This window comes from Aethalodelphis obliquidens, unplaced genomic scaffold (assembly GCF_003676395.1).
Source record: "Aethalodelphis obliquidens isolate GAN/ISIS:26980383/991018 unplaced genomic scaffold, ASM367639v1 scaffold15, whole genome shotgun sequence".
NCBI lineage: Eukaryota > Metazoa > Chordata > Mammalia > Artiodactyla > Delphinidae > Aethalodelphis > Aethalodelphis obliquidens.
Window position 1 is genome coordinate 12,983,444 of NW_020837959.1, and position 27,858 is coordinate 13,011,301.

At 42.8% G+C, this 27,858-nt stretch overlaps 1 protein-coding gene across 1 annotated transcript; it reads left to right on the plus strand.

Annotated features, from left to right (window-relative positions):
- The first annotated feature begins 22,964 nt into the window (after positions 1 to 22,964).
- Positions 22,965 to 24,084, plus strand: OXGR1 (oxoglutarate receptor 1). The gene has a single exon (XM_027116099.1). It carries the CDS (start codon positions 22,975 to 22,977, stop codon positions 23,986 to 23,988), a length of 1,014 nt encoding a protein of 337 aa, XP_026971900.1. The 5' UTR covers positions 22,965 to 22,974; the 3' UTR covers positions 23,989 to 24,084.
- Positions 24,085 to 27,858: the final 3,774 nt, after the last annotated feature.

Consider the following 27,858-nt stretch of genomic DNA (forward strand, 5'->3'; position numbering starts at 1 on the left):
CTAGTCCTGTTGCGGGTAGAACTGTATCCCCCCAAAAGATGTATTAAAGTCATAACCCCTGGTTCCTGTGAATGTGATCTTATTTGGAAATAGGGTTTCTGCAGATTCATTAAGGTGTGAGATTAGATGAGGTCCTACTGGCGTAGGGTGGCCCCTTATTCCAATAGGACTGGTGTCCCTAGAGAAGAGAAGGGACACAAAGTCAGACGCACACAAAGCGAATGCCACGTGAAGATGGCCATGCAGTGATGGAGACAGAGACTGGGTGACGCATGTACAAACCAAGACATGCCAAGGACTGCCGGCAATACCAGAAGCCAAGAGAAAGGCATGGGACAGACTGTCTTCTAGACGCTTCGTTGAGAGTGGGCCCTGCCGACACCTTGAGTTCAGATTTCTATGCGAGAGACTACTTTTCTGTTGTGTTAAGCTACCCAGTGTGTGGGACTTGATTAAGACAGTCTTTCGTAACTAATACAAGTCCCTGCTGCCTCTTGCAGCCTTGCTGCTCCCCTCCAGGGCTACCTGTTGGAAGGCAAAGGGGAAATGAGGCTTGTGGAGACCTCAGCTCACAAAGCAGGATAAAAAAAGTGTGAGCTAAGAAACACGAAAATAATAGCTGGTACAGCCTCTGAGACCTTGGATAAGTTGAAAAATTTCTGTGATGCTCAGTTTCCCCACATATAAGCTAGGAGAATAATACTCTGGGACCTCGTGAGGATGTCCTGAAAATAAATGCAAAAATGCATATAGCTGACTTAGTTTAGTACCTGCAAAAAGAAAGCACTTAATAAGATACTTCTTAATATACTGAACATTTTCAACATGAGTTGAAATGGAAAGAAAATGTGCTTTATTTCCTGAGGAGATTTATGTTATGCCCACCCTTCTTTTGGAGAAATAACAGCATGATAAAATTTCAAGTCTCATGACAATTTAAAACCCTTACATTTGGAGATGCCGGAGAACACATTTGTAACCCCTAAAAATCTATCCAACCAAAAGATACTACCTTTGAAATAACTTCGCAAATATCCAAATTACCATAAATCCTTAATCTTTTCAGCATCCCTACTAACAACCTGAAACTGAGGAGGAAAACAGAGCAGTCAATTAAAAAAAGAGAGAATTGGGACTTCCCTGGTGGTGCAGTGGTTAAGAATCCGCCTGCCAATGCAGGGGACATGGGTTCGAGCCCTGGTCTGGGAAGATCCTGCATGCCGCAGAGCAACGAAGCCCAGCCACCACAACTACTGAGCCTGCGCTCTAGAGCCCGCGAGCCACAACTACTGAGCCCACGTGCCACAACTACTGAGCCCATGTGCCTAGAACCCATGCTCTGCAACAAGAGAAGCCACCACAATGAGAAGCTCGCGCACCGCAATGAAGAGTAGCCCCTGCTCGCAACTAGAGAAAGCCCGCGTGCAGCAACGAAGACCCAACACAAACAAAAATTAAATAAATAAAATAAATAAATTTTAAAAATAATAATGTTATATAACAAACATCAACAATGCCAATACCAAAAACACTGGGCTGCTTTAGTTCTTCAAGGAAGTGCCTTCTGCTGCCTCTAACTTGTCTGGGTTGGAATTTTTTATTGCTCCCTGGTCACACAGCACATTTCTTACAAAGCTAAGGGTCATTGCTGAATCCATTTCATTCTCTTCTATTTATGTTAACAAGCTAAGTTTTAAAATGAAAAATAAAAAGTTGAAAACAAATTTGGACTTATTCTAGGAGACAGCTGGAGCAAGTTTGCTCAAGGGAACAACTTTAAAGAGGCTACAGAAATACAGATTCATCTGTGTTTTTCTTAAGCATGTCCATGTTCAGAATTCACAAGGGTTGACTCCAAGGAGAGGGGCAGCATGAAAATTTGGGGTCTACTAATGTACTATGTATATTACAGGGCAATTGCTGGGTCCTGATGATGCCTCACTTGGTCAGGTCCCATAGCTTGATCCCTAAAGACCCCACCTCCCGGCCCCCAAAATAATAACTCTGACTTGTTCAGTGGCTGCTGTGCACCAGACCCTGCACCAGGCATAGGGAAAACAATGGTTAACACAGACTTATAGCCTAGTGGGGAAGACATGTGATGATTCTTTAGGACTTCCAGAAAGCACTTGTGTTCAGGTCATCCTGGGACTGGCCTCTGGTTACTTGTTAGAGCCTTTAAGGGTTTTCCTTAGTCCAAACTTATTCTTGTGGAGCACAGACATCCAAGACTTGGCGTGCACAGCATGGCTATATGCTGCAGAGTGTCTGGCTTCTGCTGGCCTCTAGGGGCTCTGTGACCAAATCCCTGGCTGGATGTCACATGTTGAGTTGCTCCAAATCTATTAGAAATTTACCCAAGAAAATGTTCTGCAAACGTCTGATTCTGAGTCATCCGGCTGTGATGCCTGGGGTTCTGAAGGAGAACTCTGCCAAAAGCAAAAATCTGTTAGGGATCTCTTAGAAGTCTAATGGTGAATGTCCACCAACACGTGGCCACCCAAACACACCAAGTTTAGCTGCACAGGACTGGTGTCCAGTGAGGAGTGCTGGGAGCCTGGTTGAACTGTCCACTCACTCTTCAACACTTAAACATCAAATGAAAACTCATGAGCAAACTTATGAAAAAAGCCATTCAGAGAAAAATACCCCATTTTCTGATATCAAGCGGAGATCTGTAGGGTTTCAGCCTTACTATCTCAAACTCTTAGACTATGGCCTCTTTGTTGCACGTGGCCATGTTGGGGGAGAGTCAGCTGAAATGAATCCAAGATAGTCATTAGCAGAGGCAGAAATAGGGGCAGGCACGTTAAGATTCTATTATTTTTGGATAGAAGTGTCAAAAGACATAAGGGAAGATTCACGAACCAGTGAGTTCTATCAGATTCGAAGAAGGAATAAGTTTGTCATTTTCTTCTCCAGAGCAGCCTTCTCACTAAGACCTCATCTTTTATTTTTCAATTGTGCTGCCCCTTGGTGTGTTTAAATTGCTCTTTATCATCTGACATATACTTTTGACCCTGCAAGAGCCAGAAATGCTATTAGATTCTATTTCATTTATGGGACCGGCATTGTTTCAAAGGAATGATGCAAAGTTCGGTTGTTTAGAGCAAGGGGCCATGAGGAAAGAGAGACATAAACTATACTAGCAAATATGGTGTCCTCGGCAGAATCAGTCCCATGTGTGGGCAGAGCTATTGGCATCTGTAGGACCTGCTTTGAGATTTCCTGAAAGACACCTTCTCCACTAGGCATCCAAGTCTCCTGTCCTGAGTGTTCCATAAAGACTTTCCTAAGGAGCTCTTCAATTTAAATAGACTGACGGATTTTGAGAACTTCAGAGGTGGGAGCGCATTAAGGAGGCTTAGTTTTCATATTTAGACTATTACTATGGCTTTTCATAAAGTTAAAAATAGAGCTCTGAGGGAAAGATACTCACAGAGGATCTTTGAAAGGATTACTATATTGATCTCTTCCATAACTAATTCTACATAATTATTGTCTGTACTAGATATTTGGTACCAGTAAAAGGAGATGGCATGGTGTCAAAGTGAAGTTTGGGCTCTGAAGTTAGACTTCAAGGGTTTCATATTTTGGGGTTTCTTTGTATTTTTTTTAATTGAAGTATAGTTGATTGACAATGTTGTGTTAATTTCTACTGTACAGCAAAGTGATTCAGTTATACATATGTATACACTCTTTTTTATATTCTTTTCCATTCTGGTTTATCACAGGGTGTTGAATATAGTTCCCTGTGCTATACAGTAGGACCTTGTTGTTTATCCATTCTATATGTAATAGTTCACATCTACTAACTCCAAACTCCCACTCCATCCCCCCTGCCCTCTGGCAACCACAAGTCTGTTCTCTATATCTGTGAGTCTGTTTCTGTTTCATAGATAGGTTCAATTTTTAAATAGATCTTTATTGGAGTATAATTGCTTCACAATACTGTGTTAGTTTCTGTTGTACAACAAAGTGAATTAGCTACATGTATACATCTATCCCCATATCCCCTCCCTCTTGAGCCTCCCTCCCACCCTCCCTATCCCACCCCTCTAGGTGGTCACAGAGCACCGAGCTGATCTCCTTGTGCTATGCTGCTGCTTCCAACTAGCTATCTATTTTACATTTGGTAGTGTACATATGTCGATGCTACTCTCACTTCACCCCAGCTTCCCCGCCCCCTGCCGTATCCTCAAGTCCATTCTCTATGTCTATGTCTTTATTCCTGCCCTGCCACCAGGTTCATCAGTACCTTTTTTTTTTTTTTTTTTAGATTCCATATATATGTGTTAGCATATGGTATTTGTTTTTCTCTTTCTGACTTACTTCACTCTGTATGACAGACTCTATGTCCATCCACTCACTACAAATAACTCAATTTCGTTTCTTTCTATGGCTGAGTAATATTCCATTGTATATACATGCCACAGCTTCCTTATCCACTCATCTGTTGATGGACACTTAGGTTGCTTCCATGTCCTGGCTATTGTAAATAGAGCTGCAATGAACATTGTGGTACATGACTCTTACTGAATTATGATTTTCTCAGGGTAAATGCCCAGTAGTGGGATTGCTGGGTCATAAGGTAATTCTATTTTTAGATTTTAAGGAACCCCCATACTGTTCTCCATAGTTGCTGTATCAATTTACATTCCCACCAACAGTGCAGGAGGGTTCCCTTTTCTCCACACCCTCTCCAGCATTTATTGTTTCTGGTTTTTTTGATAATGACCATTCTGACGTGTGAGGTGATATCTCACTGTAGTTTTGATTTGCATTGTTCTAATAATTAGTGATGTTGAACATCTTTTCATGTGCCTCTTGGCTGTCTGTATGTCTTCTTCAATAAGTGGTGCTGGGAAAACTGGACAGCTACATGTAAAAGAATGAAATTAGAACACTCCCTAACACCATACACAAAAATAAACTCCAAATGGGTTAAAGACCTGAATGTAAGAGCAGACACTATAAAACTCTTAGAAGAAAACATAGGAAAACACTCTACGACATAAACCACAGCAAGCTCCTTTATGACCTGCCTCCTAGAGTGTTGGAAATAAAAACAAAAATAAACAAATGGGACCTAATGAAACTTCAAAGCTTTTGCACAGTGAAGGAAACCATAAAGAGGATGAAAAGACAGCCCTCAGAATGGGAGAAACTATCTGCAAATGAAATAATGGAAAAAGGATTAATCTCCAAAATATACAAATAGCTCATGGAGCTCAATATCAAAAAAACAAACAATCCAATTAAAAAATGGGTGGAAGACCTAAATAGATAGGTTCATTTGTGTCATCTTTTATATTTCACATATAAGTGATATATGGTATTTGTCTTTCTCTTTCTGACTTACTTCACCTAGTATGATAGCCCATCCATGTTGCTGCAAGTGACATTATTTCATTCTTTTTTATGGGTGAGTAGTATTCCATTGTATATATGTACCACATCTTCTTTATCCGTTCATCCATCAATGGACATTTAGGTTGTTTCCATGTCTTGGCTATTGTGAATACTGCTGCTATGCACACAGGGGTACATGTATGTTTTTGAATTATAGTTTTGTCCAGATGGGTTTCATAGTTTGGACCTGCCATTTCCCCACTTTCCTACAGCTATATGACCTACAGAACTATTCAAGATCCCTGCATTTCATTACCTCATACGTAAAATGGGAAGATGAACAGAACCAACTTTATAGCGTGAAGTGTTGTTTGTCATTAGCAATGTATAACGTGGGGAACTAAAAGAGCATATTTGTACCATGTACAGAGTCTTTCCTCCCCACTAGGCTGTGAGCTTACTTCTGATAGGCATGACATCTTAGATACTGTGATTCCACATTGCCTGGCATGGTATTAGGCACTTGCGGGTAATGCCTGACTTTTCAATAGCCCTAAATAGTTTCTTTTAGGGCATATTATTATATGTGCAGTTTTAAACTTGTTCAGTTTCCCCACGAACCATGAGGTAGGCAAGGAGGTATTTTCGTCTCTAATTTATTATTGAGAAAACAGTAGCCTCCGGAATTAAGTAACTTGTCTCAGCTCATCCAGTTAAAATATGCATAGTCAAATGCTGAACTATGGTTGTTGTTGTTTCAAACTCAGTGGTGCCCTGTCTGTGTCACCGGGATGTTTTTAGGAGGCTCCCTGTGAATATCTGTGGCCTGGTTTGGTTGATGGATGGGGTCACAGGTCATAGTGAAAGCTGGGCGCCTGGGGAGGTCCCGTAAAGAGAATTTGCAAGACACTGAGGGTGTAATGCCTTTCTACTATGTTCTAGACGCAACCGTGCCCACTGGACTCACTCAGCTTCAGGCACGATGCCTCTGGCACATGCTCCAGCCGAAGGGAGGAGAGACAGCAGAGAGAGACTGATGGCGAGAGCAGAGGCACAGCCAAACTGGTCTTTGTTTACCCTGGCACACGTGTGGTGCCGAGGTCAGCGCCCAAGGACAAGGAGAGGAGGAGGGTCCTTACTGATCGCACTTAAGAACCGGCATACTGAGCCCCTGCGGGCAGCAGACTCGCTCTCATTCCTTGCTGCTAGAAAAGCGGCAGGGCGTTGAGGGTTCATTTCCTCAGCCCTCCAGAGTACACAAAGAGAAAAATGTGACTGGAATGCTGTTTGCTAGAGAAACAGGTGCATTTGGCCCCAAGGTTATTTCTGTTGATATGCAGGTTCGCTCTCTGAAATAAGTTAGAGAAATAAGGAGTGGTTGGCAACTTTCCTATTAAGTCTGAGGGGTCCAGATTATTGGCAAAGTCCTTGTCTCCAGTAACTTAATAAGATAAAAGTCTGAAGTGTGCACAGAGTCAGCTTAAAAAATGTCACTTACAAACAGACAACTTGCCATCTTCGTCCTTGAGGTGGGAAACCATGTTACTGCTTCCTCTCCCTCCTCGTGTGTGTGTGTGTGTGTGTGTGTGTGTGTGTGTGTGTGTACTCAATGCTGCATGGCTCCTTTTAGGCAAATTTGTAAAGGTCTTTCTCCAGTTCCCCTTTTGCCTCTCACAGCATTATTATCTGTGTATTATCCCCGTTGTGGATGGAAGGCCATCACTGAAAACCTCTGATACATCACATATGTACAAATGCCATGTGCAAAAGACAGCATCACTCAAGGCTCTGAGCTAGAATGACCCAGCATAAATCAGAGGTGGAGGTTCTGTAGCCTGAGACTCATTGAGTTGAGAAGCTTAGGTGCGTGCAGTCGTTCAGACAGAAAACTCTACTAGAAGCTAGAGATAATCCAGCGTGTTCATAGTTTATGAAATTATTTTGTGACATAGAACAGGGAGCAGTTCATCCTGATTAGCTCAATCAAGAAACCAAATTTTGAAGTCTCCCATGGTTTATAAACACGGGGAATAATAACTATGTTTCTTCCCAACTGACACTTCTGAAAACTTCACATAACTTTTCCAAGGTTGAGTCTGTGTCCGTCAAACTAGTGATTTCCTAGTTCAACGGCAGGGCTGACTTCATGGGCATGTGACTCGTGTGGTAGCCCAGGGCCCATGCTCCAAAGACCCCCTCTTTGGGCTTCATGTTCGCTCTTCCTGTCTTGAAAATCTCCACAATGTTACCTTTGAATTCATGCTTTGTGAGTGAAATACGACGGACAATGGAATAGTTGTCTGAGCAGGGGAGTTAGATGCGATGCGTGTCCATTGTCACTCCTTGCAGCCCATGAAACAGCATTCACGATGCTCGATAATCAAGGAACACTGGGGGACCTATGGGGCATAGGAGTTCAGTGATTCAAAGCAAGTGCAAGGTCAGTGTTACATCTATGACTAAGTAAGAGGGGGCATTGACAGCCCCTAGAGGCTATGCTTTCTGTTTGAGCCAGAACTTGCTTTGCACCCAGAAAGAAGGCACTGGTGCTCTAATAAACACTAATGAGCAAGGAACCATAACATGTTATTTTTTTAACTTGTGTTATTTCCCTGAGTGAGCCAGTGAATTATACTGAAAACGATGGCATAGGAAGAAAGGAAAAGATAGGACGGCCCATGATTACTTTCCTTTCAGTCTTCCCTTGCTCATCAATATCTGCAGATAGAGTACATAGAAGGTGTGTGGGGAAAAGAATAAAGTAAAACAGATGGGCTGGTTTTGTGTCATGCTTCCACAGTTACGGTAAAACCAAAATACACATCCATGTAGGGATGAGCTTTGGAATATGGTTTGTGTAATTTTTTTTTTTTTTTTGCAGTACGCGGGCCTCTCAGTGTTGTGGCCTCTCCCGTTGCGGAGCACAGGCTCCGGACGCGCAGGCTCAGCGGCCATGGCTCACGGGCCCAGCTGCTCCGCGGCATGTGGGATCTTCCCGGACCGGGGCACGAACCTGTGTCCGCTGCATTGGCTGGCGGACTCTCAACCACTGCGCCACCAGGGAAGCCCGGCTTTGTCATTTTGAGGGTGCTTCATGTAAGTTGGATGCTCTTATATTTGCATTTAAAACTAACACTGCATCATATAAAGACGAATGGTACATTTCATGCTAATAATTTAACATGTTAATTTTTTCTTTACTTAGAATGACATTAAATAGCAACAACAACAAAAAACACCATGACATCAAGAGAGACTGTGGAAGAAAGGAAAAAGATTTATATTTTAAAACCTTTAAAGACACTTTTCTCCCGTTTTTTAAGCATGGAGCCCACATTTTCCTTTTGCAATGGCCCTGCGAATCATAGAGCAGGCCATGCTCAAGGGCTAATAAGTGCGTCGTCCATGGTACAAAAAGAGGCTGCATTAAGTGTCCACTCCAGGGAATAAAATCAGGCAAGAACACTGTTCAAGAGCTCAGCCTTCAAAGGGCAAGTGACTACAATCGCTGGGTACATGTGTGATAAAGCCTAGGCATCCCTGGAGCTGTTCCTTTATCATGACTGGTCTGCAAGGTTGCCTTTAGGAAGAAAGTCTACCAGCACTCACATCCCTCTGACATCCCCTCACACGCCCTGCTTTCCCCCCACCTGGGCATCACTGTGCTATGACCACAGAGACCAAAGGTAATCAGGTTGGAAAGCAGTTATGAGGCAGCAAAGTGGCAATATTTCTTTTTCAAATAAATGCATAATAACATAACCAAATGCAGATGTATTTCTTCAAAGAATATCACTGAGATTTGGGCAACCTATTTGCCCCTGGTTAAAAATAAAATAAAACAGAAAGCTCAGATATAAGGGCTCAAAGGACATCTAAAACCACAGAACCAGCGATCAGTATATTTTGACATGGGGAGGAGGGTTAAGGGAAGCTTGCAAAGGTCAGGAATAAACCACCTTTGAAGATGGGGTAGAGGTGAGTGAGTCACTTTTTCTCCAAGTATAGGTTACCCAAATGGAGCTTACACTGTCTCTTCAGTTATCAATGGACAATTGTAAGAATTTCACAAAAGTCTGGGTACAGTTAAACTCACAGTTGGGATTAAAGCAGGATTTACAATTAAAGAGGTTTAAAATTTTTCCAATTTAATGAAATATCAGTTTGGTATAATTAGGAAGGGAGGAACAATAAACAGCTTAACGATTTTAACTAACAGACATACACCAGGCACAAAGCAGGAAGGGCAGACTCTGGAGGACTGTCTATGAAAAATGGAAGAAGGAAGACACAGCCGTTATCATTAAATTACTTATGTTTTCATTTTCTCCCTGAAAGTGAGCACGAAGACCAGCCACTCTAAGATTAGACACGATGCTAACTTTCCATTTTAGTTGCATTGCACTGCATTTCAATCTCCTTTTCTTCGTACCAACTCCTCCACACACAGAGCCTGTCCATCGCGGAGATGAACTTGTCTGCCTTATTGTTCATAAAGCCCAGGCTAGCTGAAAAATATTTTGGTTCCCTTCCTCAAGTCAGATTTCAACTTTGATTTTTCAAAGGTTAATAGGTTAGTACAGTGGTCTGTTGTGTCAACAGGGCCCTGGAAAAAAATTAATCGTGAAAGCAATACCAAAAGGTCAAAAGGAAGAGATTGAAAAGCTATAATAAAGAAATTACAGAGCCTGTTATGGTTTTTCTTTTTGAGGCATTTTAATTCAAATGCAGAAGCATGACAGATATAATAAGATAGTATTGTGCAATGTGGTCGCTGAAGGGGAAAAGTGACATAAGACTTTAGCAGGGTAGAGAAACAAATTTCAAAAAATGTGAACAATCATTACTTCAGCACCAAAGAATTTGAATCCCTGAACTTCCATCAGCGTGTAAGAGGGATTAATCTTCTGTTCACGTGGTGAATAGAACAAGGTGAGGTACAGAAGTCGAGGGCAATCCTGGAACAATTTTCTCCTATCTGCTTCAGACTTAACCATTCTGTCCTTAGTCATGTCATTGGGGCTCACAAAAGTCACAAGTAGCCTTATGGGGACCTCAGCAAAGGAGAGGGTATGGCGGTATTTTTACATGGTGAATGGCAGTGTGTGTGCATGATGGCGATGGAGGGGTGCATTCCTTCATGGTCTTAAGAGGTAAAGACAAAGATAATGTTTGTGTGACATGCTGGTATAATAAAGTTTCCCTTATGCTGGCAAGAGACTTGGCATTGACCCCTGAATCTACTTGTCTTTCATAAAACAAGAAGATAGCTTAAGGAACCATGTGATTCTGGTCCAACATTCTTTTTATAATTTCAAAGGTTCCAAAGAAAAAAATGAGGTAATAAAACCTTAACCACAAGAGTAAACAGCAGAAGATGAAAACCTAAAAACATAAAATATAATATATAATAAATATAACTTGATACATAAATAATATAAGAAATATGAATGACTAACTCTTTAAAGTAAAAACAAGGACAAAAAACACAAAGTTGGTTCTTTTTTTCACACAGTTTCCTGGGATTTCCTTTTTTCTTGGTGGAAACTTGCTGATCAACAATTTGAACTGAACACCTGCCCAAGAGAAAAAATAGTAGATGATAAGGTGCTGAGCACGTTGACTCCACTTCCCAGCTCAAACACTTCTAATGGCTCCCCACTGCCTGTGTAATTAGATAAAGACAGCTTACAAAATCTACATCCTTTCCCTGTTGCTGTATAACAAATGACCACATCTAAGTGGCTTAGAACAACACACGTTTATTATCTTATAGTTTCTGTGAGTCCGGGGTTAGGAGTCCAAGCACAGCTTAGCTGGTTCTCTGCTCAGGGTCTCACCAGGCTGCAATGAAGCTGTTGTCCAGGGCTGAGTTCTTACCAGAGGCTCAGCATGGAAGGACCTACTTCCATTCTCCCTGGGCTGTTAGCAGAAATGGCTTCCTTGGAGGCTGCAGGACTCATGATTCATGGCAGCTTGCTTCTTCAGAGCCAGGGCTGGAGAAAGCGAATTTAGTCTCACCAAAACGTGCTCCCATTCTACTTTTTAGGACTTACCTGTCCCTGCCACTACTCTTCTAGATGTAGTTTTTATTTAATATTTCAGGAGAACTGGACCTCAGGTTATTACCTGAACACTTCCTTCAATCCTCAGCCTCCGTATTTTTATATAGACTGACCTCTCTTCCTGAAAATCCTCCTTAAAAACATCTACCTTCTTATTTGGCCGCACTGCAGGGCTTGTATCATCTCAGTTCCCCTACTAGGGATTGAACCCGGGCCACGGCAGTGAAAGCATCGAATCCTACCACTAGACCACCAGGAAGCTCCTCTGACATCTACCTTGGTCTAAATCCTACCCAAAGTCCTTCTCAAATGTGTGCTGTATTCCTTTTTGAAATGTTAACACTTTGCTAATACTTCCCATAAAAATTGTCAATCCTGACATATATTTTTGGTTCATTTCAGAGGAATCAGCTTTAAGAAGCTCTGGCTGCTGTCCAAAAGGTACATCCCAAGAGGATCATTGGTCCAAGGGCTGAGCCTCAGACTCCAGAGCAGATCCATACTTTACTACTCCTTTTGTTTCTCTTGGTTTTCCAGGCTTGTTTTGTTTTTGCGTTACAGCTGCACATCACCTCCTCAACTTTATGTGGGTACCTGGCAGTCCAGATTGTCATGTGATTGGTTTTCCAAATACTTTCTCTGCTGCGAGTTAAGCCTGCCCTCCCCTGCTAGGAATTGCTCTCTATCCAATCCTCCTCTCCAGTGAAATGCTGGTCCCTTTATTCAGGAATTGCTGTAACTTTAGAGTATAAAAATCACCTGGAGAAAAGTTGTTAATATGCAAAACCCTGGAACTTACTCCCAAAGTATGTATCAGTACATCTGTTGTGAGCCCCAGGAATGAACATTTTTTCAAGCACCATAGGGGTCTCTGATGCGGATAGTCCACGGGCATACCCTGAGAACAAAGGTTGTACCCATTCAACGCACTTTCTAATTTCAAACTTTTCTCAAGGTCGCTTCTTCACAATCTCAATCATCTCAGCAGATGATTTAGCCCGGTGGTTCTCAAACTTTTCTTTATATTATAATCACCAGGGCAGCTTATAAAAATCCCAATTTCCAATCCACTTCCCATACCAATTAAATCAAATCTTCCTTTGGGGTTAATTATTTTTTAATCAAAGTATAAATACATAGAGTATTTTTACACAGATTTTAAGTATCCAGTTCAGTGAGTTTTAACAAATGTATTCATCTCAGTAACCAACATCCTAATCAAGATATAGGACATTTACATCAACCTGGAAAGTTTTCTCTTTGCCCATTTGGGTCAACCCTCCTCTCCTTCCAGAAGCAACTACTACTGTAATTTTTATCCTCATAGATGTTGATGATGATGATGATGATGATGATGATGATGATGATGATGATTTTTGCCTGATCTTGATGGAATCATACAAAGTGCGTTCATTGTTTCTGGCTTTTTTTTTTCCTCAATGTAATGCTTTTGAAATTCAGCCATGGTTGGCATGAGTATTTTTTAAACTTTTTAAAGTATTTACAATGTATAGTCAACTTTGAGAATCAAAATTTATCCTAATCATTTTCAACTTTGTATGGTGTGTTAACAAGTTTGACAAATGAACAAAATGAGGTTTAAAGAAAGAAATTATACAGCTTATAAAGGTAGGAGCCAGAATTCAAACACGTTTATTATTTGCTGAGTCATACCTCACAACCAGTATTATCGTGTCATGTTCTTGTCCATTAATTATACCAACTCAATCTTTTCTGCACCATTGGCTTTTTTATTTCCCTCACTCTACAATAATGCTTAGGGTTTCTCTAACCTAAAAATAAATAAATAAATAAAATCTTTCCTTTAAACATGTCAGCCTTCAAGCTACATCCTTGTTTCTTTCTTCCCATCCCTCCTAATTCACTTGTAACTTCCCTCTTTACTGCTCTACCCACTGCACAAACGAGCTTCAGCCCCTACCACGTGACTGAACTGTTCTCGGGCCAGCAGTGATTTCCTAATTGCCCCATTCAGTCTTTCAGCTTAGTGCTCATTCTGTTAAATTCTTGGCCACTCTTTCCCCACGTCCTTTTTCATATGTTCAACTGACTGGACAGAGGCCAGTGGGAGACAGCTTAGTCTCAACTAGTAACTAAAACCTATTTTAGTATTAATCAAGGTCAAATGAGGAATCAGATTCATGGTTATAGTAATAATTGCCTAACAACAGTAGGCAGTTGTAATAGTCTACTGTACACAGATTGATGGTGCGGCAATATCCAAAGAGGAGAATATAAACTCCTCTCTCGAGATAGAGACAATTTTGTTGATTAGACAAGACTCAAGTTGATTAGACAAGACTCAAGACAAGACTCAAACTACAAAACCATTGTAGTTTATCATACTATTAAACAGTTTCAAATGAATACATGCTAGACTGTATGGTACATACTATAAGTACAGTAAGTATTCAGAGAAGAAAATATATTTCTGGGCAAAGATAGTCACAGACTAGTGGTGTATTTTGTTAAGATTCAAGCCAGAAAGATGAGATGGGAAGGATGGTCCAAGCAGAGGACCCTGCACCAGCAAAGGCAAAGCGCTCATTTTCTTGTTGATGGTTTTCTCCATTCCCTGGCTTTTCTATATGACGTTTTCCTTAGTCTCGAATTTCCATTTCTCCCTGCTTCCATTGGTTACCATACTTCACATTAAAGCTCCTCCTGGACAGACTGGGACCCCGTGCTTAGCTGTGCCCATCCACTAGCTCTACTGACCGCCTGGCTCTTTACCCACCTAGAAGACCCATGCCATCTTCCAGATTATACTGGGATTGGGTCTAAGGTTGGACGACCTAGTCCACCCCTTTCCTAATAGTTCTCTAAATTCCCCAGAAGAGCCTCTTTTCAAAGAACATATCATTGTGAAAACATTTAAAAATCATCAAAAGATGTTCACATAGAAGCATAGCGGGGACTCACATTAGCACAGCAATATCATACATCGTCGTCTAAGCAACTAAGCTTGGAGTTTCTCTTAAGTTTTCAAAACTGAGATCCCTTTAATCTGGAACTGACCTGCCCAACGTCTGCTTTTCCTGGATGGAGAACTAGAAAGGGAATTTCCTCTCCCACCTAATTGAGTTGCTTTCCGAACACTACAATTCAGGTCTCAAACTTCGGGGACTCTCTCTGCTGTACCATAAAGTCTTCCTCTGCACTGAAGAAATATTGTAGGAATCTGGAAGGCATTGCAATAGCTGAATTTGTTGCCTAGTATAGATCAAAACCTTGCTTTAGGGCTTCCCTGGTGGCGCAGTGGTTGGGAGTCCGCCTGCCGATGCGGGGGACGCGGGTTCGTGCCCCGGTCCGGGAAGATCCCACATGCTGCGGAGCGGCTGGGCCCATGAGCCATGGCCGCTGAGCCTGCGCGTCCGGAGCCTGTGCTCCGCAATGGGAGAGGCCACAACAGTGAGAGGCCCGCGTACCCCCCCAAAAAAAAACAACCTTGTTTTATCTAAACGACGCATCTTCACTGAGCAATCCATTTTAAAGGCATTAGAAAAAAAGTTAACCTTTTTTCTTTTTTAAATCAAGACAATTCATCTCATGAGAGTACTGCTATCCTACCGAGACGTATCATATTGTGGCCTGACGAGGCCATGAACAGTGTTTCAAAATATACGTTTTGTTATCATTCAGGTGTGGTGAGACCAACATACCAGGGGATGACTGCCATTGAAGAGGTAGTTTGTTATACTCGCAGATCCCAAGAGGAGGGGGTACACCACACCTCAGGAGGTCACACAGGGAAGCACCAGTGTGGGTCAGGAGGCAGAAGGAGAGGGGGAAATATGGCAAGAACCTTTACTGTGGTTTCCGTGGGAAGGACCAGGCAAGGCAGGGAATCAGGCTTAGGACTGGCTAGTTTGGATAATTTCAGCAGGCTCTGGGGAATAGGGGCTGACCCTAGTTGTCTGGTACCTGGTCCTGGGATGATTAGGGCAGGTGGATGCTGGGCCAGAGTGTGACAGCCCAATGAAGAAGGTGGTTGGGCTATGGGCTCTGGATTGGTTGGCTTGCATTTGAGAGTATACTCTCTGATGAGTTTACTAACTCTAGGAATTGGCTAACTCTGGGAGAGGCAGTCTCTTCCCATCAGCAAAGCCCCACATATCAAAGCATCAGAATAAAAGAACAGAGATGGTTAATACAAATGGTCGGGAATGATGGGGAATGATAACCAGGGGAGAGAGAAATTGTAGGGCCCACATTATCACCAATGACTTTTTCCTTTCTCACTCAACCCTGAAGAAGAGGATAGTTGTAATATGTTACTCCTTCTTCTTCCTCCTGCCTTTGGAGGATGCTCCTTGAATCTGCCTTCTCTGCAGAGTCTCACAGGGCTTTTGGAGGTGCTTCTTAATTAGAGAAATTCTGAGTAGCCAGATTATCGTGGAGCTAAACCCCGTCCCCTGCTCCAGAGGAGCAATTGCAGCACACTGCAGGTGGCACCTGTACTGCTCAAATAGCTATGAATCTAAGTGCTGGAATTCTGTTCTATTGGGTGCTCATTTTAAAGAAGGAAAAGCATTTCTCAATCTGGGCAAGAGACCAATTTTAAAGGGAAGTTGAATTCTACCCTTATATGAGTCTTTGACTTAGGGTTGGTAAAAGACTACTTCCAGATCCAAAATTTGAAGTTTAAAACATAGTCTAAATTAGTGACGTCATTTTTCTAAGGCAAGTTGTTTTAAAGACGTATAAACTATATCATTCTCTTTAATCAGAGATGTTTAAGATCTATCAGTTAGTATTTTATTTTATTTTCTATTTTCCTGGAAATGACTACTTTATTGGTGAGGACTTCAAGTTGTAATAAGAAACAATATTTTTAGATAAATATTAAAAGATAAAAAAGACAGTTGCTCATAATCACCTTGTTGATGGAGCCATTTTAGAGTGTTGGGTTAAAGCACGTTGTTTTCTGACAGAGCAATGGCTTCCATCAAGTGGTCCAGCTACCAACAGCACGGTGCAGTGAGAACAGAGGGCTGGTGCCTTGGTCTTCCACAGGCCTCCCTGGCTGTGTGCTCAGGCTTGTCACCTGGACGTCTCTAATTCTCAGTGACCTCCTTTGTAAAGTGAGACCATAACTATGGGTTTTTTAACAGAATTTTTAAAATTGTGGTAAAATACACATGACATAAAAGTTACCGTCTTAACCATTTTTAGACGTACAGTTGAGTGGCATTAAGTACATTCACGTGTCATGCTCCCATCATTATCGTCATCCTCTGGGCGTGAAGACCTATGCCATCTTCAGAGAGTTTCACACAGAACTGTTTTCATCTTTCAAAACTGAACTCTATACCCATTAAACAAACACTTCCCATTCCTTCTACTTCCAGCCTCTGGCCAACACCAGTCTATTTTCTGTCTCTATAAATTTGACTACTCTCAACACCCCATGTAAACAGAATCATACAGTATTTGTCCTTTTAAGACTGGCCTATTTTACTGAATGTAATGTCCTCAAGATTCATCCATTTTGTAGCATGTGTCAGAATCTCCTTCTTCTCTAAAGCCTGAATAAGGGTCCCTTGTAGGTACATACTACACCTTATTTATCCATTCATCCACCTGTGGACATTTGAGTTGCTTCCCCATTTTGGCTCTTGTGAATGAGGCTGCTATGAACATGAGTGTACAAATATCTCTTTGAATCTCTGACCTTGATTCATTGGGGAACATACCCAGAGTGGAATTGCTGGATCATACGGTAATTTTATTTTTAATTTTTTGAGGAGCAATCGTACTGTTTTCCATAGTAGCTGCACCATTTTACATTCCCAGGACTGGATATTTTTAAACGTCCTTTCCACATCTAAAATGCTAGGACCCAATACCTGTTTTTAAATAATCCCTCTAAGCCATTTCCTCTTTATATGGACATCTTGATCACCAAGGGAAAATGCTCAAACATCTTTTACTCTGAAAGCTTCTTGTGATCTCTCTCTCTCTCTCTCTCTTACAACTGACTTATATTCCCTCATAGCACCCTTATGTTCCAGGGTCAAACCCTAATCACTTTTTAAATTAACTGTTTATTTTTTTCAGGAATACGAGCTCCTGGAAGGCAGAGATCAAGTTTTATTCTTCTTCAGCTCCCCAGTGCCTGATACAGAATAATCGAGCAGCAAATGTCTGTTGAATGAATGTGTGGATGGATTGGAAATAAATAGGATCAAATAATTCCAAATGAGGAATTGAGGAAGTGATTAAAGATAGTAAAATTGGAGAATAATTTTTCTCTGATGCAAAATATTTCCTGGGAGAGTCTGGGACTCAAATAATGATAAGCATACTCATAAAAATACCTAATATAGTACTGTCCCAACCATCAGCAAGGGAGGATCTTCTCACTTGGGCTCTGGGATGCCTAGTTTAACATTTTTGCTCCTGCAGGCTGGCCCGCCCAGAGGATGGACTGGTTGCTTTAATGCCCATCAACATGATAGTGCAAAAGGGGCATTCAGTGCCCATTCACGGTGGAGCGGAGAGGGGGCTTTCTCCACGCGTCCCCATCAGGCAACACAGAAAACTTGTCTCTGATGCTGTCAGGGACCCCGGGATCCAATGATTCAGAGCCCGGTTCTCTTGGATGGCGTAGCCGGGTTTCAGAGAAGGGAGAATGCTGTTCTCAGGTTATGGCAACAGGGCTGCGTCCTAGATCTGGAGATTCCGACAGGTGCTCTCCCCACACAGTTACAAACTATTTTTACACCACTTTGCTGAGCTGTGGAGGGCAGGCCTGTAATTGCACACAGTGAAAAGACCCTCTGGCGGAGGTCTTCAATTTAGAGAGCCGGAATTTAAGTTGCTTCCACTCTATACTAAATGAAAGGCCGTGAACTGTGGACAAGCAGGTGATAGTTCTGGACCCAGACGACAGGACCCAGGACCGCAACTGTCCTGGTGCAAGAGCCCTCCTGCCAGGCTGTGTTTGCTCCTGGGAATACTGCCCAAAGGGAATACTCCCTTTGGGCAGTTTCGCGCAAAACAGACATGGAGGATGTCCAGCGATCCCCGGGAGAGGAAGCTGCTATTCCTGTGTTGGCCATGAAAGTGAGCGAGGGAGGATGCTGTCCTCTGACTGCTGGGCGGGACCGGGGCGCACCTGCTGCGTGGGCTCCGAGCGGTGGGAGGGGCAGGGGCGGCGCGCTGGCCTCTGCTCCTGACTGTCCGGCCGCCAGGGCGCAGCCGCGCTCCGACGGCCACTCGGGGCGCACGGCGGCCGCGCCTGGGGTGCCAGGTGAGCCGCGATCTGGGGGGAGCGGGCCCCGCGGGCGGGAGGGAGCCGGGTATGGGGGACCTGCGCTGATCCGGGAGCGGGGACCCAGGTTGCGGGACGCCCTGAGCCAGCGGGAACAGAGCCTCCCGTCCCCAGCTTCTTATCTCGGGGCAGCAGTAGCAACCCCGCATCCTGGCAGGGGGTAGGGGCGCATCTGGGCAAAATAAAAGCCTAGAATGGCCAGAGATTTGTCTCAGGGAGGCCTGGAGAAGTTCCAGACTATGGATTTCTCCTACTTTTTCACGACCAAGCGTGGGGACTTTGGGGGCATCGATTGCTTCCGCCCTCCGGATGCGTACTTAGATCACACCGTATGCTTCTGGGCTTCATGGTGTTAGCAAAGCCCAGAGACGCTGCCCCACAAACCCCTCAGCAAGCACACCAAAAAAACATTTCCCTTTATTATGCCTTTATTATATCTTGTTTTGTGTCTTTGCTATAGATTAAGCGAACAAGTTTAGGATTGTCTCTAAACCTCCAAATTGGATGTAAAACTTTTGTGTGTCTGTGTGTGCATTTCCATAGATTTTATTTGATTGGAGAATGTCAAAGATCAAATAGCTAAAATCATACCTTTGGGCCCCATCAATGTGGCAGGTCCTAAGACTCGTCAGGGTACCTGAGTTGAAGATTCTTATTTGAAATTTGGGTCTGAGGGAAGAGTTGGGGAGAGGGGTCCTTCAGGGTCCAGGGAGGACAATGTTCACTCTCTTCACAAGTATGTCTGGGCTGAGAACTGGTCCGCTTTCCACAAGTACAAAATTAAATTAGTTTACAAATAGGTAGATGAGGAAACCAAGATGAATCTTTGTGAATGAAAGGTCTATCCAAGGTTCTTCTTGGTAACCACATGCAACCCTAGCTGCGGGGTTTCCAAGGCCTCTGAGGGAGGGTGAGAGGAGCAGTGTTCCAAGTTTATCCCTCCCTGGTCCACTGGAAATTTGGGAAAAGGAGGAGAGAACGGGTGTTAACTTAGCCTTGGGTTTTCAGCACCAGAAGAGCCCAGGGTGTGGCAGGAGGAGCTGCAGAGCAGTTGGGGGCTGTTGGATAAGGAGTTTATTACAAAATTATCAGATACCCTAGAAAAATCACATTGCTTCATTAATCCCACCTGACTTGTTCCCACCAAGTGGGCAAGAATCCTCTATGGACACAAAGTAGCATCTGCTGCACCTGAATAGATACCACGTCCCGCGTCCTGCCATCTTTATCCTCAGAAGCTTGCAATCCCAGTCTGTGAGGTTCATATGCGGGCTGGCCTTAGGATGACGGTCCTGAGCTGTGCATCCCCAAAACACTGACATCCTGCAGCTAGCCTCAAACACTCCCAATGTCTTCCCAATTTCAGAGAAAAAAGTAGAGGCTAAAATGATGGAGTTTTTTTTCCATCATAAAAAATTCCCAAATCTTTGGTCCTTGCTTTTATTTGTGTGGCATCTACTTTAGTGCAAATGTATCCATCTGGCTATGTTGAAGCTTCATAGATCATTCTTTCGAGTTCATACAGTAGTCCTCGGGGGTCTGTAACAGCCCTATGACTGAGATCCACAGTGGGGAATACAGCACATCATTCCACAGTGTCCTCTGAATGGAAATGGTGCCTTTGTGGTCAGCTGGTGCTCTGGTGGCAGCAGTGAATTGCACAGGACTCTGGAACTGTCGAGGAAAGAAACTGCCTCGTTCTACTTCGCTCACAGCCCTGACCAGTTTTTGTCTCCTGTTCTTAACTTCACACGTATTTTGTAAACTCAAACCATTCTTTCAGTGAGGTTTAGGGGGAGGGGTGACTCTTCTTGGTCAACCCCGGCTCCCTTACAAGTGGTCAGTCATTGTTCAGTAAATCCCAAGCTGCGCTGTTGTTTTTCAAAACAATAAGGTGGTTGTTTCTACCTACAGCCTGCCTTTTCCTGATACGATTACGGTTTAAAATGGCCCCATAACATGGCAGGGGTTTATTTGCAATAACAGAAATTAATTTTGCACCTTATTTTAAAATCCATGAAAGAATCAAACTTTTTTTTTTTTGAATAACCATTGCTGCTTTACTAGTTTTGCGGCACAAGATATATTTTGCTGGTGTTACTCATGGTTCTTGTATTCAACAATATTTATTGAGGCCCACACAATAAATATGTGTGTCGGCCCCTGGGGTACGAGGTGACTTCCTGCTTCTGCTTTCAAGGAGCTGACGGATAAGCAGTCTTGAATCTTGACTTGCTAAGAACAGACTTCAGAAAGTGCTACTTCAGTGACTCCCTAACCCTGACCATTTTCTTTTGGGTTTAAATGACTGCCTTCTCTCCATGCATAAGCCCATTATGGCTTTTGGTCAAGGGAAAAGCTCTCCACTGTGGTTTTCTGGCTTCACAGCACCCTTGCTGGTCAACAGTGCCTAACTCCTGTCACCCTTAGTTCTGTGTCTGTGGTAGTTCTACAAATAGCGATACCAGTGAGAGTAAATTAACTGAACCAGGAGAGAAACATTCGCTTTTGATTGGTAATACATGGTCCCAGGGAGCGCTGGCCTCTCACGTGTGGGTCCTGACAGCTGCCCTCTCGGACTCTGTCACACCTCAGTGCCTGGCAGGCTTCCTATCCCTGAACTATTCTTTCCCCAATTCATTCAGAATAAAAGTAATAAATGTTTAAATGCATTCTGAGATTTCTCTTGAAACCTCTTGAACTCTGTCACACCTCAGTGCCTTTGCACACGCTATTCCCTTTGCCTGGAAGGCCTTTCCTCTCTTCTTGCTAGTTTCAGATGAAATGTTCCCTCCTAAATGATGTTCCTTTAGTGCCCTCTCCCATTCTCTAAGTAGCTGTTCCCTCCCTTCTTTGTAATATCAGTAGCCTTGTACTATTCATCTATCAAAGGACTTAGTGATTAACACCTAACATTTATTGAGCACTTATTATGTGCCCAGTAGTGTTCCAAGTGTTTTTCGTGTCTTTTTTGGGGGGGATATATTGACAGTTCCATGAGATAGCGTTGTATTTTGTTAAAATAATTTCTCTGTCCATCTCCCCGAGTAGACTGAGATAGTGGCTTGTACATCTGTGCGTGTTATTCATTTGGTATCTGTAGGACCTGGCAGAGTGCCTAACTAATACACAGTGGGTGCTTCATAAATATGTAAGTGGATGCATTTTACCAACAGCGTTTACATCCGAATAATAACCTAATTGTAAGTCATTCTTCTTTTAAATGATCTTCATGCAGAAATTCACAGTCAAAATTTTAGAAAACACTGAGAAGCAAGAAGAAGAAAGGTTAAAATCCCACTCCTCTTAGCCCTGGAGAGCAGTTAGCAACTTGCTTAGGGACACACAACTACTCTCTGGCTAAACAGAGTCAAGGTCAGGGCCTCTGGCAATAGCACCCTAGCTCTTAACACTGCATGAAGCTATTGTTCCTCTTCCCCCTGCAAACCCCCCCCCCCCCCACAACATGAGCAAATTATGTTGCCTGTTAAAATGGGTTGGAAGAGCTGAAATTTGAAAATGAAATCTACCAGACATATGATGTTGGAATGCACGAAATCTACATTTTAGAAATGTCTGGTATTCAGTCCCGTCATGCCTTTGCACTTCCCATTGCATCCCTCATTTAGGGTCATCCAGACTGAGAGGCAGCACAGTGAGGCAGTTTGGAAAGAGAATGGGTTCTAAGTCAGACAAACATAGGTTCAAATCCCAGCTGTGCCACTAGTTGTGTTACCAGGAACAGGTCGCGGTTTTAGTCTCTTCTGTAAAATAGAGATAATAAGAAATGTCCTCAGCGTTTTGTCAAGTTTAGAGGTAACACATTGGTGAGGTGCCTCACACGTGATTAGTGGTGGAGCTTGCTGTGGTCAAGTCTCTAATGGTGACACTCTAGGGCATACCTCAACAGCAACCTGGCCAAGTCGTCTTCTACAGCTACAACGTGGGGTTTTCCACCCCAGTCCTTCATTTTACTTCTCATAGTATTTAACTTTTATATTATTGTTAGATGTCTTTAGTAACTTGCCTTACAGTCATTTTCTTTGAAATTCAATTTCTTCCTCAGGGTCTCTTTGGAGATTAAAGAGAAAGAGTGGCAAATTTAGGCTGTTAGAGCAATTTTCCTTGAAAAGTGGATCATTGTGTTCATTCCCCTACCGTTAATGTTTTCTATTTTCCTTTATCAGCGAGTTACCTTCTCTCGATTCGTATCGCCAAACTGCACTCTCTTGTTTTCTTGCAAAATGAAAGGAGACAACCATGAATGAGCCACTAGATGATGTTGCAAATGCTTCTGATTTCCCCAATTATGCAGCTGCTCTTGGAAACTGCACTGATGAAAAGATCCCGCTCAAGACGCACTACCTCCCAGTTATTTATAGCATCATCTTCCTGGTGGGCTTTCCCGGGAACGCAGTAGCAATTTCCACGTACATCTTCAAGATGCGGCCCTGGAGAAGCAGTACGATCATCATGCTGAACCTGGCCTGCACGGACCTGCTGTACCTCACCAGCCTGCCTTTCCTGATTCACTACTACGCCAGCGGAGAAAACTGGATCTTTGGGGATTTCATGTGCAAGTTCATCCGCTTCGGCTTCCATTTTAACCTGTATAGCAGCATCCTCTTTCTCACCTGTTTCAGCATCTTCCGCTACTTTGTCATTATTCACCCGATGAGCTGCTTTTCCATCCATAAAACTCGATGGGCTGTGGTGGCCTGTGGGGTGGTGTGGACCATTTCACTGGTGGCCGTCATGCCCATAACCTTTCTGATCACGTCAACCACCAGGACCAACAGATCCGCCTGCCTCGACCTCACCAGTTCAGATGACCTCACGACCATCAAATGGTACAATCTAATTTTGACGGCGACCACCTTCTGCCTCCCCTTGGTAATCGTGACACTTTGCTATACGATGATTATCTACACCCTAACACAAGGACCTCAGACGCACAGCTGCCTTAAGCAGAAAGCTCGAAGACTAACCATTCTGCTGCTCCTCGTGTTTTATATATGCTTCTTGCCTTTCCATATCTTGAGGGTCATTCGGATTGAATCTCGCCTGCTTTCAATCAGCTGCTCCATTGAGAATCAGATCCACGAGGCGTACATCGTTTCTAGACCGCTGGCTGCCCTGAACACCTTTGGCAACCTGTTACTGTATGTGGTGGTCAGCAACAACTTCCAGCAGGCCGTCTGCTCGATGGTGAGATGCAAAGCAGGTGGGGACCTAGAGCAAGGGAAGAAAGTCAGTCACTCAAACAACCCTTGAAACGTTTCACATGCTCAGCCAAAAAGAAATGCTGGTATTTCACCTATAACTTCTACGAAGTCCAGACTATCTCCCTCGGTGGAACTCTTAGGACATACTGTGCACTCAGGTAATGACATGCTGGAGCCAGGGCAGGGCTGCTGCGAGTTCTTTGCAACCTGTCTACTGAGATCCTCAATACTGGTACATGCGTGTCAGTAAAGAATTCAGATGCAGAATTGGAACTGTGGGAGGAAATCTAGTCTCACCAACTTTATATATATAAATTTATAAAATTATATATAGTGTATATATATATATATATATATATATATATATATATAAAAATTGATGTTCACCTCCTTGCCCTAAATCTCTCAGTATTTGCCACAACAAGAGAAAGCCAATATTTTCATTCACAGTTTCCTGCTTCTTTATACGCAGGTCTATTTGTATTGAAGCCCTACACTACTCAAGGCATTATTTGTATATTTTTCAATATTCGTTTTTTAAAAAATTTCATATCTTTAATTTTTTTTCAAACTTTGCTTTGAGATTATTAAACTGTGTTTTTCACTAGGCTTTAGTCAGTTGTGTAGAGGAAAGCAACCCAGGTACAATACCCTTGAGACAATTCAAAGATGTCCATACAGATAGCTGTCCCTACATAATTATGTATGGACATAATCGATGTCCATACATAATTCCCAAATAGGGGAATTATGTCTGTATTGTTGTAGATCATTTTTAAAATTGTTATTGAATTTATAAAAATGATCAAGTTGTACTAGTAATTATCAACATGTCCTGGGGAAGGAAGGAGCACTTTTAGGGGAACAGAAGTACTTTTCATGTATTTATTGGGTATTAAATAAAATCTAACATTGTTTTGATTTCTGTGGGAAAATATTCCAGGAAACACTAATTCTCTTTCGCTACCTTCTCTTTTGTGCCTCTCTTGAAAATATGTTCTCTATTATAACAGCCAGAGCTATTTTTGAACTGTGTGTATTTAATTATCATTAAATGTAAATATTTGAGAAAATGCCTAGTGTGGATATTCAAAACCCTGGTAAATATGTTGATACAATTAATAAACTAATTTAAAATCACTGAATAGGCTGGTAATAGTTTTCTCTGAAAATGTAGCTTTACCGCTATTATACTTACTGGAAGCTTATGTTCTCCATGTTTACAGAATAAAAATAATTTTAAGAATCAGTTATGGAATAAGGCCAGAAGAGATGATTTAAACAAAGAAAAGGGTATCATAGGAACTCTTCATGATTTTCAGGCTTTTCTAGGACTTAACATCTGACTTAGACCTAAGTGAGGATGCTTGGAGTCAGGAGACACCAGGCGTGTGGAGGAGAAAGAGGAAAGCCAGCGGCTCTGTGCATGAACTTCTCTGGATGATGGCATTCTCTCTACCCACTACCTTCTGAGCCGTCTTTTCCTGGGCTTTCTCTTCTTTTTTATTTTTGGCCGCAATGCGAGGCCTGTGGGATCTTAGTTCCCTGACCAGGGATTGAACCCAGGCCCTGGACAGTAGAAGCGTGGAGTCCTATCCCGGCTTTTTTATAGCATGTAGAATGAGCTCTTTCACTAGAGGGCCCAACTTGCCCCTCTGTGCAGGTGCACAGTGTGGAACTGCGTTCAAAATTCCACTTGGAACCGAGAAGCTGGGTAGCTCTCCTCCCCATACCCACACCCCTGATGCGCAGCTCAGCTCTTGGGCCATCACCAAAGCGTGGCCAGAATAGCCTTTATAGTAATACCACGGTTTTTATTCTAGCCCTTTCCTTTCTCTCTCTCCCTCTCTCTCTTTCTTATTCCAAAGATTTCACCCACCAGAGAAAAGCTGCCTCAGTCTCCTTCATCCCAATCTCAACTTGTCACTATAGATTCTTTTATCCTTTTCCTTCTTCCCTCCAGTTTACAGACCAACAAATCATCTCTTTCTTTCTTTTTTTAAGAATTTATTTATTTATTTATGTCTGCGTTGGGTCTTCGTTGCTGCACGCGGGCTTTCTCTAGTTGCGGCGAGAGGGGGCTACTCTTCATTGCGGTGTGCGGGCTTCTCACTGCGGTGGCTTCTCTTGTTGCAGAGCGCGGGCTCTAGGCGCGCGGACTTCAGGAGTTGTGATTCTTCCCACCGTGTCTTAGGTCCTTATTCTGCTCTCTTAGGGACTTGCTTCAACACTCAATCCTACTTTCTCAAATTTTTAACGTTTCTCTTACCCTGGATAGTTGACCTTAGTTTGGGAGCATGCATCATTTTCCTTTATCCTCAGAATACCCTCCCTTGACTCAGCAGTTCTGTCATTCTCTTATCTGACTGGTTCCCTGCACTCATGGGTCAGGTGCAGATGACTGTCTGCCCTCCTGCGTTCTGCTGATAGAATATAATAACAAAGATCCAAGCTAAATTAGATTCCAAGGGTCAGTTTTCTTTTCCAAAGTAAAGACTTTTGGGCTAATTGTGCTGGAGGATGCAGTTTGGAACTGAGGCCAAAAAAGAGATTGATGATACTTCTGAGAATAGAGTGGGACCTGAACGCCCTTTGCCCAGTTCTCCCAGGTGTAGGCAGAGAAAGTACGAGAACAAAAGAGCAGAGCTCTGACTGTCTGCCAGAGAGGGACCTGCCTGTTCTGCTCGCAGCCTAGGAACGAGAAGCAAGTCAGATTCCCTGAACCTGCAGGCGGGGAACCCAGACACACCTGCTCTGAACTTGGGAGACAGTAATCCCCCCACTTCATTTTTAACTTTATATCATGGAAGTTTTCAAATAATCACAAAATTAGAGAAATTAGCAAATGACCTCACATCCCCATGGCCTAATTTCATCTATAATCAACATCTTACCATTCTTGTTTCCTCTATCCCTTCCCACAGTTTTTTCTAGAATATTCAAAAGCAAATCCTAGAAAACATAGTAGTTGCACCAATAAATGCTTCAACATTGATCTCTTTCAAAACATACGTAACCAAAACAAAATAAAACATGGTTCCCTCACATTCTTTAATATCTAATCCATATTTTCTTTCCACTGGTTGCCTCAGAAGTGCCTTCTACAGTTGCTTTTTTTTTTTTTTTTCCTGAAATCAAGATCCAAACAAGGTCTATGTGTTACATTTGGTTGATATGTCGGTTAAATTTCTTTTAATCTATTAGAACTACCCCTCCCTTTATGTATCACTGTTTATTTACTGAAGAAATCAAGCTGTTTGTCCTGTGCGATTTCCCACATTGTAGGTGTGGCTGTTTGCATTCCATTTTGTTGTTTATCATGATCCTCCACACCTTGCATTTGCTGTAACTTGGAAGGCAGAGCTAGAGGTTAGATTAGATACAGATTAGATATTTCCTCCCTCCCTCCCTCTCTCCCTCCCTCCCTCCATCATCAGATTCTCCAGCCATTTTTCTTTCATAGTTTTCCAGTCGTTGCTTCTTGTTGTCATGACCCACTAGGCTTTTCACAATGGTGACTTTGAAAATTCTAACGTTCTTCTGCTTTTGTTAGTCATGGCTTTTCTGTAAAGATCTTTGACTCGTCAACGACCTTTACCCCTTCCACTCTGAACATAGCTCCCACTCCTCCACCTTTGGGAAGACACAAGGAAGGGATAGAAAGAGATATGGAAGCTGCCTCTCCATTATTTCCTCCATGAGAGTGTAAGTGTTGACAGAAATTTCGACAGAATTTCCTTTTAATATGAGACAAAGTTTTGTCCTTTAACTCTTTGGGGTTGACAGCCATGCCTGTGATCTACAGGGCTGGAGCTGCCCCCTTGGGGAAGGAGGTTATCAGGGGAGCTTTCTTGCTGCTGCCAAGTTTCTCCTCCGTACCACCTGAGTGCCTTTGTGTGTCCTCTTGGGCCAGTGCAGG

Coding starts and splice junctions, on each gene's coding strand:
- OXGR1 (XM_027116099.1), top strand. CDS start 22,975: ATGAATGAGCCACTAGATGATGTTGCAAATGCTTCTGATTTCCCCAAT.